The following is a 14,092-nucleotide window of genomic DNA, read 5'->3' on the forward strand; positions in this document are numbered from 1 at the left end:
ATGGGCTTGTCTTCACTACCCGGGTAAGGTGACCTAAGTTACGCTACTCCACCTGTGTGAATAATGTGGCTTAGGCTGACTTACCCCGGTGTCTTCACTGAGCTGCATTGACGGGAGACGCTCTCCAGTCAATTTATCTTAATCTTCTCGGGGCACTGGAATACCAAGGTCAACCAGAGAGCGCTCTGCTATCGATTTAGCGGGTCTTCATTAGACCTGCTAAATCAACACCCACTGCATGGATTGCAGCAGCCTCGCTCTCAGCAATGAAGACAAGCCCGCAGAGTAAAAAAGTTCAAAAGAAATGGGTAAGATGGGGAAGTGGAACATTTGGTAGAAGTATTTAGAGAGGATATCTGACTGGATACCAGGAGACCTCAGTCCAAGGCTGATAGGTTCCAGAGGCAACAAGCCAAAGAGTTCCAAATTATGGAATTTATAAGTTCTATTTACAAGAGTTATTTTTATCTTTTTTTAAATTAAATATTCCATGTCCTTCCTGCCACCCAAATTAAAAAAAGGTTGCAAAATCAAGCACTCAGTCAAGAAATGCACAGTTAAGGCTATACCAAACCAATAACCATCCTCTTTTCCTCATGACTTAACAAAAGGACTTTTATATCTACATAAAAGTCAGCTAACACAATACATACCGTAATACAAAACGGAATTTCTTATACAAACTACAGTAAGTTACATAACAGTGCAGTTTTCATATCTTGGTTTAATTTTTTACATCTCAGAGCAGTGTACAACACAAACCACGTTTTAAGGAAGTTTGTTCATTTTGTAGATCTCACTGACTCTTAACAATCAGGACAAATCTTAAAGCTGCATATGCATGACTGCGTGTACTATACAAGATAAGGTTACATAAGAAATTCCAGTATTATATCATGATAGAAGGAATGACCTTATTTTAAGGCATAAGCATAAATGGGGAAAGTTAAAAGAAATCAGTTAATGTCTGTAAAGCACTTTGAACACGGGAAAACACTGGATATATGCTTTTTAAAAAAAAAAATTAAAGACTGAGCTTTCAATGTTAACTCTGGATGTCTTGGTCTGAGTATATGATTTCTCAAGTTCAACACTGCATTAATGTTACTTTTTGCATGGAGTAGATATGGATTTCCGTTAATTTACTTGGTCTTGCACCTGCTCCATACCCATCAAACAAAAAAAAATTGTGAACTGTCAATGAACAAATTGTACCTTTAAAAAGGAAGGAAAATATCAAGTGTACCATTTACACATTATTTGATTAAATAAGCCACTTCTGAACACTCTTTGCTCTCTTTATTTAAATACTTTATTTGAATACTGCCCTTCTCAATATTTTCACTATATTAAGACCCATGAGGGAATTTAATACTTTTGCAAAATTAAACTAACTTTACTTGACATTAATTTCTCAGTATAACTGCTGTCCCTGGAAAGCAAGCATTTTGAGCATGATGAACAGCTGCTGATAAAACACACACCTCTGAAGGACAATACTGTTGTATTTGTTAACCTATTATGGAGCCAGCAGTCTTCGAGAGATTTGTTTTTAAAGCAAATTATGATGGTAGATCGTTTCAGATAATTTTAAACAATGGTGCAGCCATGATGAGGCTCGAGTTATGGTAAAAATTTATATACCCCTCTTCATGAGGAAATACATTCCCTAATTCCTTGTACCAGATTTTTACTACTCATATGGCAGAATAATAGAAGTCTACAAGCAAAAAACTTATCCTCTTGCTAACATAGAATCCTACAGTCCTATGAAGATCCTACCTCCTAGAACTCGGTATTAGTGCAGCACTGAACATTGTAAAAGAGCCTAATGTGTTCTTATATTTCCCTTATGTAGAATAAGCTTGGAAGAAATATGCTAAGGAGAGTCTTGCCACCTTGAAAGTCAAGATTTTAGCTGGTTTCAGAGGAACAGCCGTGTTAGTCTGTATTCGCAAAAAGAAAAGGAGTACTTGTGGCACCTTAGAGACTAACCAATTTATTTGAGCATGAGCTTTCGTGAGCTACAGCTCACTTCATCAGATGTTTACCGTGGAAACTGCAGCAGACTTTATATACATACAGAAATCATGAAACAATACCTCCTCCCACCCCACTGTCCTGCTGGTAATAGCTTATCTAAAGTGATCAACAGGTGGGCCATTTCCAGCACAAATCCAGGTTTTCTCACCCTCCACCCCCCACACAAATTCACTCTCCTGCTGGTGCTAGCCCATCCAAAGTGACAACTCTTTACATAATCAAGTCGGGCTATTTCCTGCATAGATCAAGGTTTTCTCACATCCCCCCCACCCCCATACACACACAAACTCACTCTCCTGCTGGTAATAGCTCATCTAAACTGACCATTCTCCAGGTTTAAATCCAAGTTAAACCAGAACATCTGGGGGGGGGGGGGGTAGGAAAAAACAAGAGGAAACAGGCTACCTTGCATAATGACTTAGCCACTCCCAGTCTCTATTTAAGCCTAAATTAATAGTATCCAATTTGCAAATGAATTCCAATTCAGCAGTTTCTCGCTGGAGTCTGGATTTGAAGTTTTTTTGTTTTAAGATAGCGACCTTCATGTCTGTGATTGCGTGACCAGAGAGATTGAAGTGTTCTCCGACTGGTTTATGAATGTTATAATTCTTGACATCTGATTTGTGTCCATTTATTCTTTTACGTAGAGACTGTCCAGTTTGACCAATGTACATGGCAGAGGGGCATTGCTGGCACATGATGGCATAGATCACATTGGTGGATGTGCAGGTGAACGAGCCTCTGATAGTGTGGCTGATGTTATTAGGCCCTGTGATGGTGTCCCCTGAATAGATATGTGGGCACAATTGGCAACGGGCTTTGTTGCAAGGATAAGTTCCTGGGTTAGTGGTTCTGTTGTGTGGTATGTGGTTGTTGGTGAGTATTTGCTTCAGGTTGCGGGGCTGTCTGTAGGCAAGGACTGGCCTGTCTCCCAAGACTTGTGAGAGTGTTGGGTCATCCTTTAGGATAGGTTGTAGATCCTTAATAATGCGTTGGAGGGGTTTTAGTTGGGGGCTGAAGGTGACGGCTAGTGGCGTTCTGTTATTTTCTTTGTTAGGCCTGTCCTGTAGTAGGTAACTTCTGGGAACTCTTCTGGCTCTATCAATCTGTTTCTTTACTTCTGCAGGTGGGTATTGTAGTTGTAAGAAAGCTTGACAGAGATCTTGTAGGTGTTTGTCTCTGTCTGAGGGGTTGGAGCAAATGCGGTTGTATCGCAGAGCTTGGCTGTAGACGATGGATCGTGTGGTGTGGTCAGGGTGAAAGCTGGAGGCATGCAGGTAGGAATAGCGGTCAGTAGGTTTACGGTATAGGGTGGTGTTTATGTGGCCATTGTTTATTAGCACTGTAGTGTCCAGGAAGTGGATCTCTTGTGTGGACTGGACCAGGCTGAGGTTGGTGGTGGGATGGAAATTGTTGAAATCATGGTGGAATTCCTCAAGGGCTTCTTTTCCATGGGTCCAGATGATGAAGATGTCATCAATATAGCGCAAGTAGAGTAGGGGCTTTAGGGGACGAGAGCTGAGGAAGCGTTGTTCTAAATCAGCCATAAAAATGTTGGCATACTGTGGGGCCATGCGGGTACCCATAGCAGTGCCGCTGATCTGAAGGTATACATTGTCCCCAAATGTGAAATAGTTATGGGTAAGGACAAAGTCACAAAGTTCAGCCACCAGGTTAGCCGTGACATTATCGGGGATAGTGTTCTTGACGGCTTGTAGTCCATCTTTGTGTGGAATGTTGGTGTAGAGGGCTTCTACATCCATAGTAGCCAGGATGGTGTTATCAGGAAGATCACCGATGGATTGAAGTTTCCTCAGGAAGTCAGTGGTGTCTCGAAGGTAGCTGGGAGTGCTGGTAGCGTAGGGCCTGAGGAGGGAGTCTACATAGCCAGACAATCCTGCTGTCAGGGTGCCAATGCCTGAGATGATGGGGCGCCCAGGATTTCCAGGTTTATGGATCTTGGGTAGTAGATAGAATATCCCAGGTCGGGGTTCCAGGGGTGTGTCTGTGCGGATTTGATCTTGTGCTTTTTCAGGAAGTTTCTTGAGCAAATGCTGTAGTTGCTTTTGGTAACTCTCAGTGGGATCATAGGGTAATGGCTTGTAGAAACTCGTGTTGGAGAGCTGCCGAGCACTTGATTATGTAAAGAGTTGTCACTTTGGATGGGCTAGCACCAGCAGGAGAGTGAATTTGTGTGGGGGGGTGGAGGGTGAGAAAACCTGGATTTGTGCTGGAAATGGCCCACCTGTTGATCACTTTAGATAAGCTATTACCAGCAGGACAGTGGGGTGGGAGGAGGTATTGTTTCATGATTTCTGTGTGTATATAAAGTCTGCTGCAGTTTCCACGGTAAACATCTGATGAAGTGAGCTGTAGCTCACGAAAGCTCATGCTCAAATAAATTGGTTAGTCTCTAAGGTGCCACAAGTACTCCTTTTCTTTTTGCGAAGATTTTAGCTGACATTTTTGGAGCAGATTCTGATCTCAGATGCATGTATTCCTCAATACCTGGGCAGAAGCCATAGCAGTGGATTTAGGTTTTTTAAAATTTATTTTAGGGCTGTCGATTAACCGCCATTAACTCACGCAATTAACTCAAAAAAATTAATCGCAATTAAAAAAAATTAATCGCGATGAATCAGTTTTAATCGCACTGTTGAACAACAGAATACTAATTGAAATAAATAATAGTTTTGGATGTTTTTCTACATTTTCAAATATTTTGATTTCAATTACAACACAGAATATAAAGTGTACAGTGCTCACTTTATATTACAAATATTTGCACTGTAAAAATGACAAACAAAATAAATAGTATTTTCAATTCACCTCATACAACTACTGTAGTGCAATCTCTTTATCGTGAAAGTGCAACTTACAAATGTAGATTTTTTTTTAATGTAACTGCACTCCATAATAAAACAACGTAAAACTTTAGAGCCTGCAAGTCCACTCAATCCTATTTCTTGTTCAGCCAATCGCTAAGAGAAACAAGTTTGTTTACATTTACGGGAGATAATGCTGCCCGCTTCTTATTTATGTCACCCGAGTGTGAGAACATGCGTTCGCATGGCACTTTTGTAGCTGGCGCTGCAAGGTATTTACGTGCCAGATATACTAAACATTCATATACCTCTTCATGCTCCAACCACCATTCCAGAGGACACGCTTCCATGTTGATGATGCTTGTTTTAAAAAAAAAAAAAAAAAAAAAAGTGTTTTTTAAATTTGTGACTGTACTCCTTGGAGAATTGTATGTCTCCTGCTCTATGGCTTTACCCGCATTCTGCCATATATTTTGTGTTATGATAGTCTCAGATGATGATCCAGCATATGTTGTTTGATTTAAGAACACTTTCAGTGCAGATTTGACAAACACAAAGAAGGTTCCAATATCAGATTTCTAACGATAGCTATGGCGCTCGACCCAAGGTTTAAGAATTTGAAGTGCCTTCCAAAATCTGAGAGGGATGTGGTATGGAGCATGCTTTCAGAAGTTTTAAAAGAGCAACACACTGATGCAGAAACTACAGAACTTGAACCACCAAACAAGAAAAATCAACCTTCTGCAGGTGGCATCTGACTCAGTTGATGAAAGTGAACATGCGTAGGTCCACACTGCTTTGGATTGTTATTGAGCAGAACCTGTCATCAGCATGGACGCATGTCCTCTGGAATGGTGGCTGAAGCATGAAGGGACATGAATCTTTAGCGCATCTGGCACATAAATAACTTGCGATGCCGGCTACAACAGCACCATGCAAATGCCTGGTCTCACTTTCAGATGACACTGTAAACAAGAAGCAGGCAGCATTATTTCCTGCAAGTGTAAAAAAAACGTGTTTGTCTTAGCGATTGGCTGAACAAGAAGTAGAACTGGACTTGTAGTCTCTAACGTTTTACATTGTTTTATTTTTGAATGCAGGGGTTTTTTTTGGTACTTTCATGATAAAGAGATTGCACTACAGTATTTGTATTAGGTGAATTGAAAAATAGTATTTCTTTTGTTTTTTACAGAGCAAATATTTGTGATCAAAAATAAATATAAAGTGAGCACTGTACACTTTGTATTCTGTGTTGTAATTGAAATCAATATATTTGAAAATGTCGAAAACATCCAAAAATATTTAAACGGTATTCTATTGTTTAATTGCGATTCATTTTTTTAACCACTTGACAGCCCTAATTTACTTAGACATGAGTCAATTTTCAATAATACAACATTAGAGTCAGACCCTTAAAATGGATTCTCCTTTTGAAGTTTTGGTTCTTGATAACTTTTACTCAGTGCAATCAGATGCTTTTTTTCTAAAAAGTGTAAGGGAAAACCGGTGAAACATTCAGAGAAACAGATGGCAAGACAGAGAGGGACAGCAGAGGCAATAGTACTGTTACAATTTACAACAGTTTCAAGATTAATTCCTAGCCTCCCAGTCTGAGAGGAAAAAAGAGAGGTCAGTATATAAGCTTTTAGTCCTACGGGAAAAGCAAAGCAGCATTTTAAAATCAAGCTGCTTGTTAGAAAGGATTACCTGAACTTCTTCAAACTCAATCCAGTAAACAGCACAGGCACTCTTGGAGGCTGTATCTGAGAAGATAAGAAGCTACTTTCCTGTGTATTCCTCACATTTTAATTTAAAAGCACATGAGACGAGAGATGATAATCCTTCCTGACTCTTTTGATGCATGCTATATAGAAGTGTAAGTTAGGGTGACCAGATAGCAAGGGTGAAAAATCAGGACGGGGGTGAGGGGTAATAGACACCTATATAAGACAAAGCCCCAAATATCGGGACTGTCCCTATAAAATCGGGACATCTGGTCACACGACATAAAGTGGCAAGTTTGTGTAATTTGTTCAGAGTGTAGATTCATCCATAAGACTTTCCAGTAGTTCTTTCTCATCCTCTCCCCAGTATTCTATGAAATGGAAAGCTTAATTCTATGTTAATTGTCCAAGTCATGAGCCAGATTCATAGGTATCTTTTTACTGTATATACTTAAAATTTGATTCTGATTCCACTCTCAGTTACACCAGCATAAATCAAGAGTAATTCCATGGAAAACAATGGAATTACACAAATATAACAGTAGTGTAAATGAAAGGAAAATCAGGCCTATTCATAATTTCATACTGGGGTAGGACATCTGTTCCATTCTCCTTGAAATAATAAATTATGAGTGAACAAACTAATTTGGCTTGAAGAATTTTATTTTAAAGAGTACTTTGTCTCAGCTATGGCTAACTGGCTTCCAAAAAGCAGCTCACACTGAGTTGCAACCTAAAACTTGTTATGTCACAATGACCAGCCAAACCCAGGAGCAGTGTTCAATATACTTTTGAGAGCAACTGGTTTGCCTTTTAACAGAAAGAAATATTCAGCAACTGTCAAAAATGAGGAAGAGAAAAAGGGGCAAAACAGAGAAAGAATATTCTCCCTGCATCAATCCCAGGTTAGAACAGCAACAGACAGTTCTTAATTACTATGATTTATTTAGAAAAAGAAAAAGGAAATGCCTTCTCTGGGAGTCTCCTACCTCATTATTTGGGTCCTGAATAACCTTATAAAGGGCTGGCACCAGTGATTTTTTCTGGTGCAATGTTGATGCATAACTGGAGATTTGATTTTCAGGTAATGCCTAAAGAAAGAGATATAGACAGCAGTTACTATAATGAGTAGTTAATATGTAAGATTTCATATATTGATAGACATCTATGAACATGTTAAATCCAGTTCTGATTACATTAAACACAGCAACAACAATCCCTGAGCTTCAGTCAAGAATAATTCACAACTTAGTACACTAGTAAAGGTGGAATTCAGTCCTTTCAGTACTGATTAAAGCAAGCAAGCTATCCATAAACCTGACAATGCTGGGACCCAATCCTGCATTGTGCTGAATGCTATGAATATTCATCAATTTGTGTGGTAGTTGAGGACATTCAGCAACTCGTAGGACTAGGTCACTATACAGCTCTAGGCTGCTCCGTATTAAAATTATTTGCCACAAACCCGCTTCTCTCTTTCCCTGTTCAACCAGGAACTTTTCCAAACTTTTTTTTTAAACTTAGGATAAAGCCTCAGATTATTAAAAGTGGAAGTATTTTAAAAATCCAATTTACTTGTCTCTATGTGCTGTTTTATTTTATATTTCTCTCAGCTCAATAAAGGAAGTTTAGGTTTGGTTTACAGTCAAGACACTTTCACTTCCTTAGTGATGTAAAGCATCGATTTCATCAAAGGAGGGCATTTTTTTTAAAAACTATTTTCACTGGAGTTTTTTAAATTGTGGAAACACTTCTATTAATCTTCGATTTTATAAAAAGTTGGTTAAGTTTTTAAATTTTGTGATCAAGTTGACAGTATCCCTTTAAATTCTATCAACTTGATTTACAGTGTGATGTGCTTTGAAGTGAGATCTGCGAAGCATGCTATATGCTCCGTACTATTATAATAAATATTTGTATTCCAAATTGTGCTTTTTATATTAATACCTTTATATAGACATCTATATACTACACATTGTGCAGTAGAACAAATACAAAAGATTAAAAATCAAAATAAGCTTTTACACTTTAAAATGTTTAATCATTAGCATTCTTAACATTATATGCCATTAAACAACATTATAATGGTCATACACCTACTCAGCTGACCTTGAATTCTGATAGCCATTCTTCCACCACACCACGTTCTGATCCCAGCATTTTCTTACAGTTTATTCTCCTTTCTTACCTTTCGGAACAAGAAAGAGAAGCTCAAAAGGTAGAACGCACTTCTGACAACAAAACATAGTTCTGTAAAACCCTGTTCTAAAGGGGAAGACCATTCCAATATCTGACTGTTTTATTTAACATCAAACATTACCAGATGTTGTAGTTCTGAAAATTAGTCCCGTTTTATAATGATTTTTTTAAAAACTGTTCTCTTGATCCTCCTAGACATAAAGCTACAGTACTTCAGCGGGTCAGTGCCTCAGGCCAAATTGCACATTATCTAAGACAAACACAGCATCCATCCCTGTGCTCTTACCAAATATAGTACAAAGAAAAGACAACTGGAACAACTGAAGAGCATCATGGAATAAAACCATGTGACAGGTTGTAATGACAACTCTGGATATGGCACAAAGTAAACACAATTTCATAAAAAATAATATATCATCTTGGAAGTCATGATGGCAGTATATTTTATTTCTTAAAGCTGTTCTGGAAGAATTGTGAAGTTTCTCTTTCAAGCTGAAACACTGAAGATCTATTTTAGCAGTAAGCTGTATTTTTCAGAAAGCTAAACATACAAAGCATACATATTAGTTTTTTTTAAAGCCACACAATTACTATTATTACTTTCCGACCATATAACAGTTTTATTCTAGCATCTAGAGTTCAGACAAAAAGAGTTCTCAAGCCAAAACCACAGAGTTTTATCATGTCCGCTACTTGTATACTATTTTGAAATAAACACCCTAGTCTTATTAGCTATCTCTATTTAAGTACAATATTTAAGTTGCAGCTGTTTTCTTAAATTAATGTAAGGTTTAGTTATGTAGTGTGGATTTCTGATGTATTTAAGCATCTAAATATTCATATTAAATGGATTCTTTTTTTTTCTTTTTTTTAAATAAAGGGCCCAGAACTGAGCCAGTACATTACATGAACTTTAAACTACCCAAATACAATGTTTAACACAATAGAGGGTGCATTAAATAAAGACATCATTTCATAGGCACCAAGATCAATCCTTCATTGGCAGAGGGCTGGACACGATGACCTAATACATTCTTTCCCTCTCCAATTTCTATCATTACTTTCTTTTTATTATAGTTTCAGCACACAGACATTTAACCAGAGCTATGCTAAGCATATTCACTAAGCTACTGTTACATTTAGAAATTGTTGTGATGTATCAGCTGCAATATTCTGACCCAGTCTTGCATTCGGGTCCAAAACCACCATTACTAATTTGCCTTTTCACAGGAAGACAAGTGTCGCTGCTAAACAAAAATAAAACAGACAATAGGAAAATGTATATAGTATATACTAATAGATATGAAAATAGAATGTCACAGAACAAAATATTGTGGAACTATCCATTACTTTAACACCTTCACTACAAGAAGAGATCTCTCTCTTAGAAATACAGGAAAATAGGAAATCTGGCCAGTATAAAGCCCAGTGCACAACTATATTTCTGTAAGGCTATATAGCAATAGCTTGCAGTCTTCATAAGAGAATCTGTATCGTAAAAATATACAGTAATAATGTATTCAAGTTCAGATGAACTGCAATATAGTTTAGAAGTGCTTTTTTTAATATATTATGGAAATTCTTGCTGGAAAAATCCCAAAGATCGCTGATGAATAGATTTCTCAATAAATCATAACCTATCGGAAACATATTGCTCATGCCATCATAGCTTCAAAGGGAAATTATAATTAAAGCAAGGATGAACAACAAAAATTCATGGCTAACAAAACTTTTGCAAACCTCATTCGCTAACTTATTTCTTTTTCACTTGTAAAGGTATAAAAGCAGTTAGATACAGGAAGTCAGACAAAAAGGTAGAGACAGTCATAACATTTTCCAAAATAGCTAGTACGTATAACTCCTTAGAGTTCTTGTTAGTCCAGTTTAGATTTGCACAGAACAGGAGGTTAAAGGAAAAATGTTCCACTTGAGCTTATTAATAAATGGGAGTAAACAACTGAAATTAATCTAATTAAATTAGATTTAAAATATATTTTGCCATGTAATTTGGAAAAGGCCCTAACAATAAACGATAAACTGTTCTTCCAAATATTCATGTTGAGACTTGACTTTTTTTCTCTCCCTTCATTTAAATTTTAAATACCCTCTTTAAATATTTATTTACAGGTATTGCAAAATATGTTTTCACCAGGGATATCGGACACAGGCTCAGACAATTAATGTTTCTGTTACGACTTAAAGAATTTAAATCAACACCAGTACAAAAAATTATAGAGGAATCTGCTGCCACTTATGGAATCCAACCTCTCTTTCCCTATTCCACTGTTTTGCCCTACTCCATTTAGCAAGTTGATGTTTCTATTTCTTATCAAATACAAGTCAAAATGGCTATGCCGTCAGCACCAAATATCATGGTAACATTCATACAGTTCTGAGAGTAAGATTTGTCAGCTGATTTGAACTCCCTCTGACACTTCGCTTTAAAGAACCAAAATACTACATGACTCTCCAATATTTAACAACAGCTAACACTGTTTTAAAATTTGTAAGTGAAGGAGTCGAGGATTTAATATAAATCCTTTTCTTCCTGCCTCCTCCTCCCCTATAAACTCTCAACCACCAAATGAGGTTGCCTCAAAACAAATCATGGGATTTAACCATAAAATAATACATTTGGGGTTCTATTTATTTGCCTTCTGATTTTTCAGCATTTAGAATTCAGGTTTTCAAGCTTTGCTCTGCAACCATAAGGGCTAGTAATTTATATATCAAAATTGAGATTCTCCTGTAAGGAAATGACTCCAGGAACTGGAATTTTTGGAAAAACATCAAATATTGAGAGAAATTGGCCCTTTAAGGAATAATGTATTCAATCTAGTGAATATGGGAAATTTAAGTATAGGATTTTGTTGTTTATTTTACTTTTAGAAAGAACCAATTACAGTACATTGTGTCAGGATCAGGGCAGCAGGAGTCTCAAAATCTCCAGTTTGAATTCAATATAGGTTAGTAGTGATCCAAAGTAATTACTGTCTGAAAATAGTTTAGTAGTATAAGTTAAATGAATGGGTGTTTTGAAACCAGTCTCTAGGGAATGTCTATATCACAGAAACCACCACCATAAGTTGGACCCTTGTTGACAGACACAGTAGATAGGTCAAGGATTGCATTGACATGGAGACACAACTACCCTCATGTTTAGAACAGTTAATTTACACTAACGTTGAGTTACATTGACTGAAAGATTGAACTCACTCCTGGCTAAGCTGTACCAGATGTATGAAAATAAATAAAAACAAAAATTATATCAGTTTCCAGTGCTGTCAATAGGCACTTTTTAGGAGCTTTTTTTTTTATGATATTGATATTTTAATGGAGCACAGTGGGATGATGTAGAGACTTTGATCAATTTTGTTACTAAAATACTCACAAAATATGCACAACGATGCTAGCAGGGATTTTTGCAAATTGGAACAGTCCCTAAACAGAGCTTCCAACAGATGCATTAAGCCAAATTAACATGCTACCATAAAAATTTCATTCTGAAAAACAACCTGATGAGCAATTAAATTAATTTTTATTATACAGCTCTCTGTTAAAAAAATACTCTTAAGGCAGCAGGTCTGTTCAAGACAGCTACTACAAATGTAGCTGACCAGATGCTTTTGAAATATTATTATTGATAATATTTAGCCTGGCTACCATGCCTTTTATCTGACAATCTCAACGTATTTTACTCTTAACTAATTCAGACTCAACATTCCTGCGAGGCAGCCAAGATTTATATAGGAAGGCATGGAAATGCTCTGATAACCTAGGCAGATAAATTACTACACCTACACAGAAAACCAGCTACGTGGGAGATAAAAAGAGATGGTTATCAGTTCACAGCAACAAAATGAAAGAGTTTAGGGCAGGAAATTATGAAGAATCTCTTTTCTAACTAAAATTATTGAGAAAATGTAGACAGGAAGAATGCTGAATTTATTCAGGTCACCATGTTTAAAATACTTACACTTATTAAAAAAAAATACCAAGGGGGTTTTGAAGTGTGGCTTGCTCCCTTTTGATGTGTTTATAAAAATTCAAGAGGTTCGTGAGCAATAACTTTTTTTTTTTTTTTTAAAGCTTTTATTAATTTTCACTTTTTCCCCTAGGTGGCCCAACTTCCTGGCTGCACCTCCATGGTGTAGCAGCTAGATCCTGCTTGTCAGGCAGAGAGAGTATGGGGCTGAAAGTGCTGAAAAAGAGCAGCAACAGCTGGAGCAAATTTGCCATTTGCTGTCCAAGAGAACAATTCAGACGCTGGCACAGTCAGTGAGCCACCAGTGGTAGGAGAGGTGCAGGAAACCTTTGTGGAAAAGGAAAAAAAAGTGTTGGGGGCTGCTGCAGGAGCTAATGGTCACCCTGTTTGTATTTGGGAAAGGAAAGAAGAGAGATGAGATGCATGAATAAAGCACTGAGATCAGAAGGGGAAGCCACTGAGCAAGAGAATGGAACCCAAAGGGAGAGATCTGCTCTTGCTTTCTTCTTTTTCCATCTCCTTTCAGCTCACCCTCTATATTTACCTGCTCAGTCAGTCACTTCTTTACACGCTGCCTGCCAGCTAAACAGTTTTCCTTTCTGGTCTTACTGAGCTCCTTGCTCAGTGGCTTCCCCCATTGGCCCCAATGCTTTTTAGAAGCTGTGGAATCACATGCTTTTAGAGCCACATGTCCTAGGTTCAACTGCTACAAATGACCCATACAAGATTGTTATTACACTAGTCATCCCATCAGATGATTTCTGTTATCAGTAGTGAAGCACAGAAAACAAAGTGCAAATTTGTTTGAAGACAGCAGGATAAAGGCCTCAAAATAAAATGTTACTACATGTGATAAAACTCCTTCCACTCCAACCTCCCCCACAAAAGACTCTTCACAAATCTTTGGGAACCCAGGGAAAAATATAAAAAATACAGTATAGCCTTTAGGAATACCAAGTGAGAAAATAAGCTATATAGGAGAGACAGCTTTTAGATCTAACAAAAGAGCAAGAAGTAGAAATTAATCATTACAAAGAAAGAATTCTTTCCTCAGCATATACAGTTCCCCTCCAAAATACCACAATTGATAAATTATCCTTTTAACCATTCCTCTGTGCTAAATGAAGGATTTCCTCAATTTCTTTATCACAAAAAGCATAGCTGACCTCCAGTATTGGAAGACAAACTTTAATACTCATGGCTAGTAATAACAGGCTAGACACGAAAAGTGGAGGAAGTTTTAGATCATTGTTAGGTGAATAAGGGAAGGGACAAGCATTGCATTAATATTAACACAAACTGGAAAAAAGCTTGGT

At 37.4% G+C, this 14,092-nt stretch overlaps 1 protein-coding gene across 19 annotated transcripts in view; it reads right to left on the reverse strand.

Annotated features, from left to right (window-relative positions):
* The window catches only part of HYCC2 (hyccin PI4KA lipid kinase complex subunit 2), a 98,123-nt gene that overhangs the window by 48,941 nt on the left and 35,090 nt on the right, over positions 1-14,092 (reverse strand). For 17 of the 19 annotated variants that reach the window (XM_073306364.1, XM_073306362.1, XM_073306355.1 and 14 more), the window contains 2 exons: positions 8,702-8,780; positions 7,582-7,683 (listed from right to left, as the gene is read on the reverse strand). In XM_073306364.1, coding sequence (XP_073162465.1) covers positions 7,582-7,683; positions 8,702-8,752 — 153 coding nt within the window. In that variant the 5' untranslated portion in view covers positions 8,753-8,780. Of the gene's footprint in view, positions 1-7,581; positions 7,684-8,701; positions 8,781-12,767; positions 13,104-14,092 lie in introns of all 19 variants that reach the window. The other 2 variants (XM_073306366.1, XM_073306367.1) reach the window with 2 other exon arrangements.

This window comes from Lepidochelys kempii, chromosome 11, assembly GCF_965140265.1.
Source record: "Lepidochelys kempii isolate rLepKem1 chromosome 11, rLepKem1.hap2, whole genome shotgun sequence".
Lineage (NCBI taxonomy): Eukaryota > Metazoa > Chordata > Testudines > Cheloniidae > Lepidochelys > Lepidochelys kempii.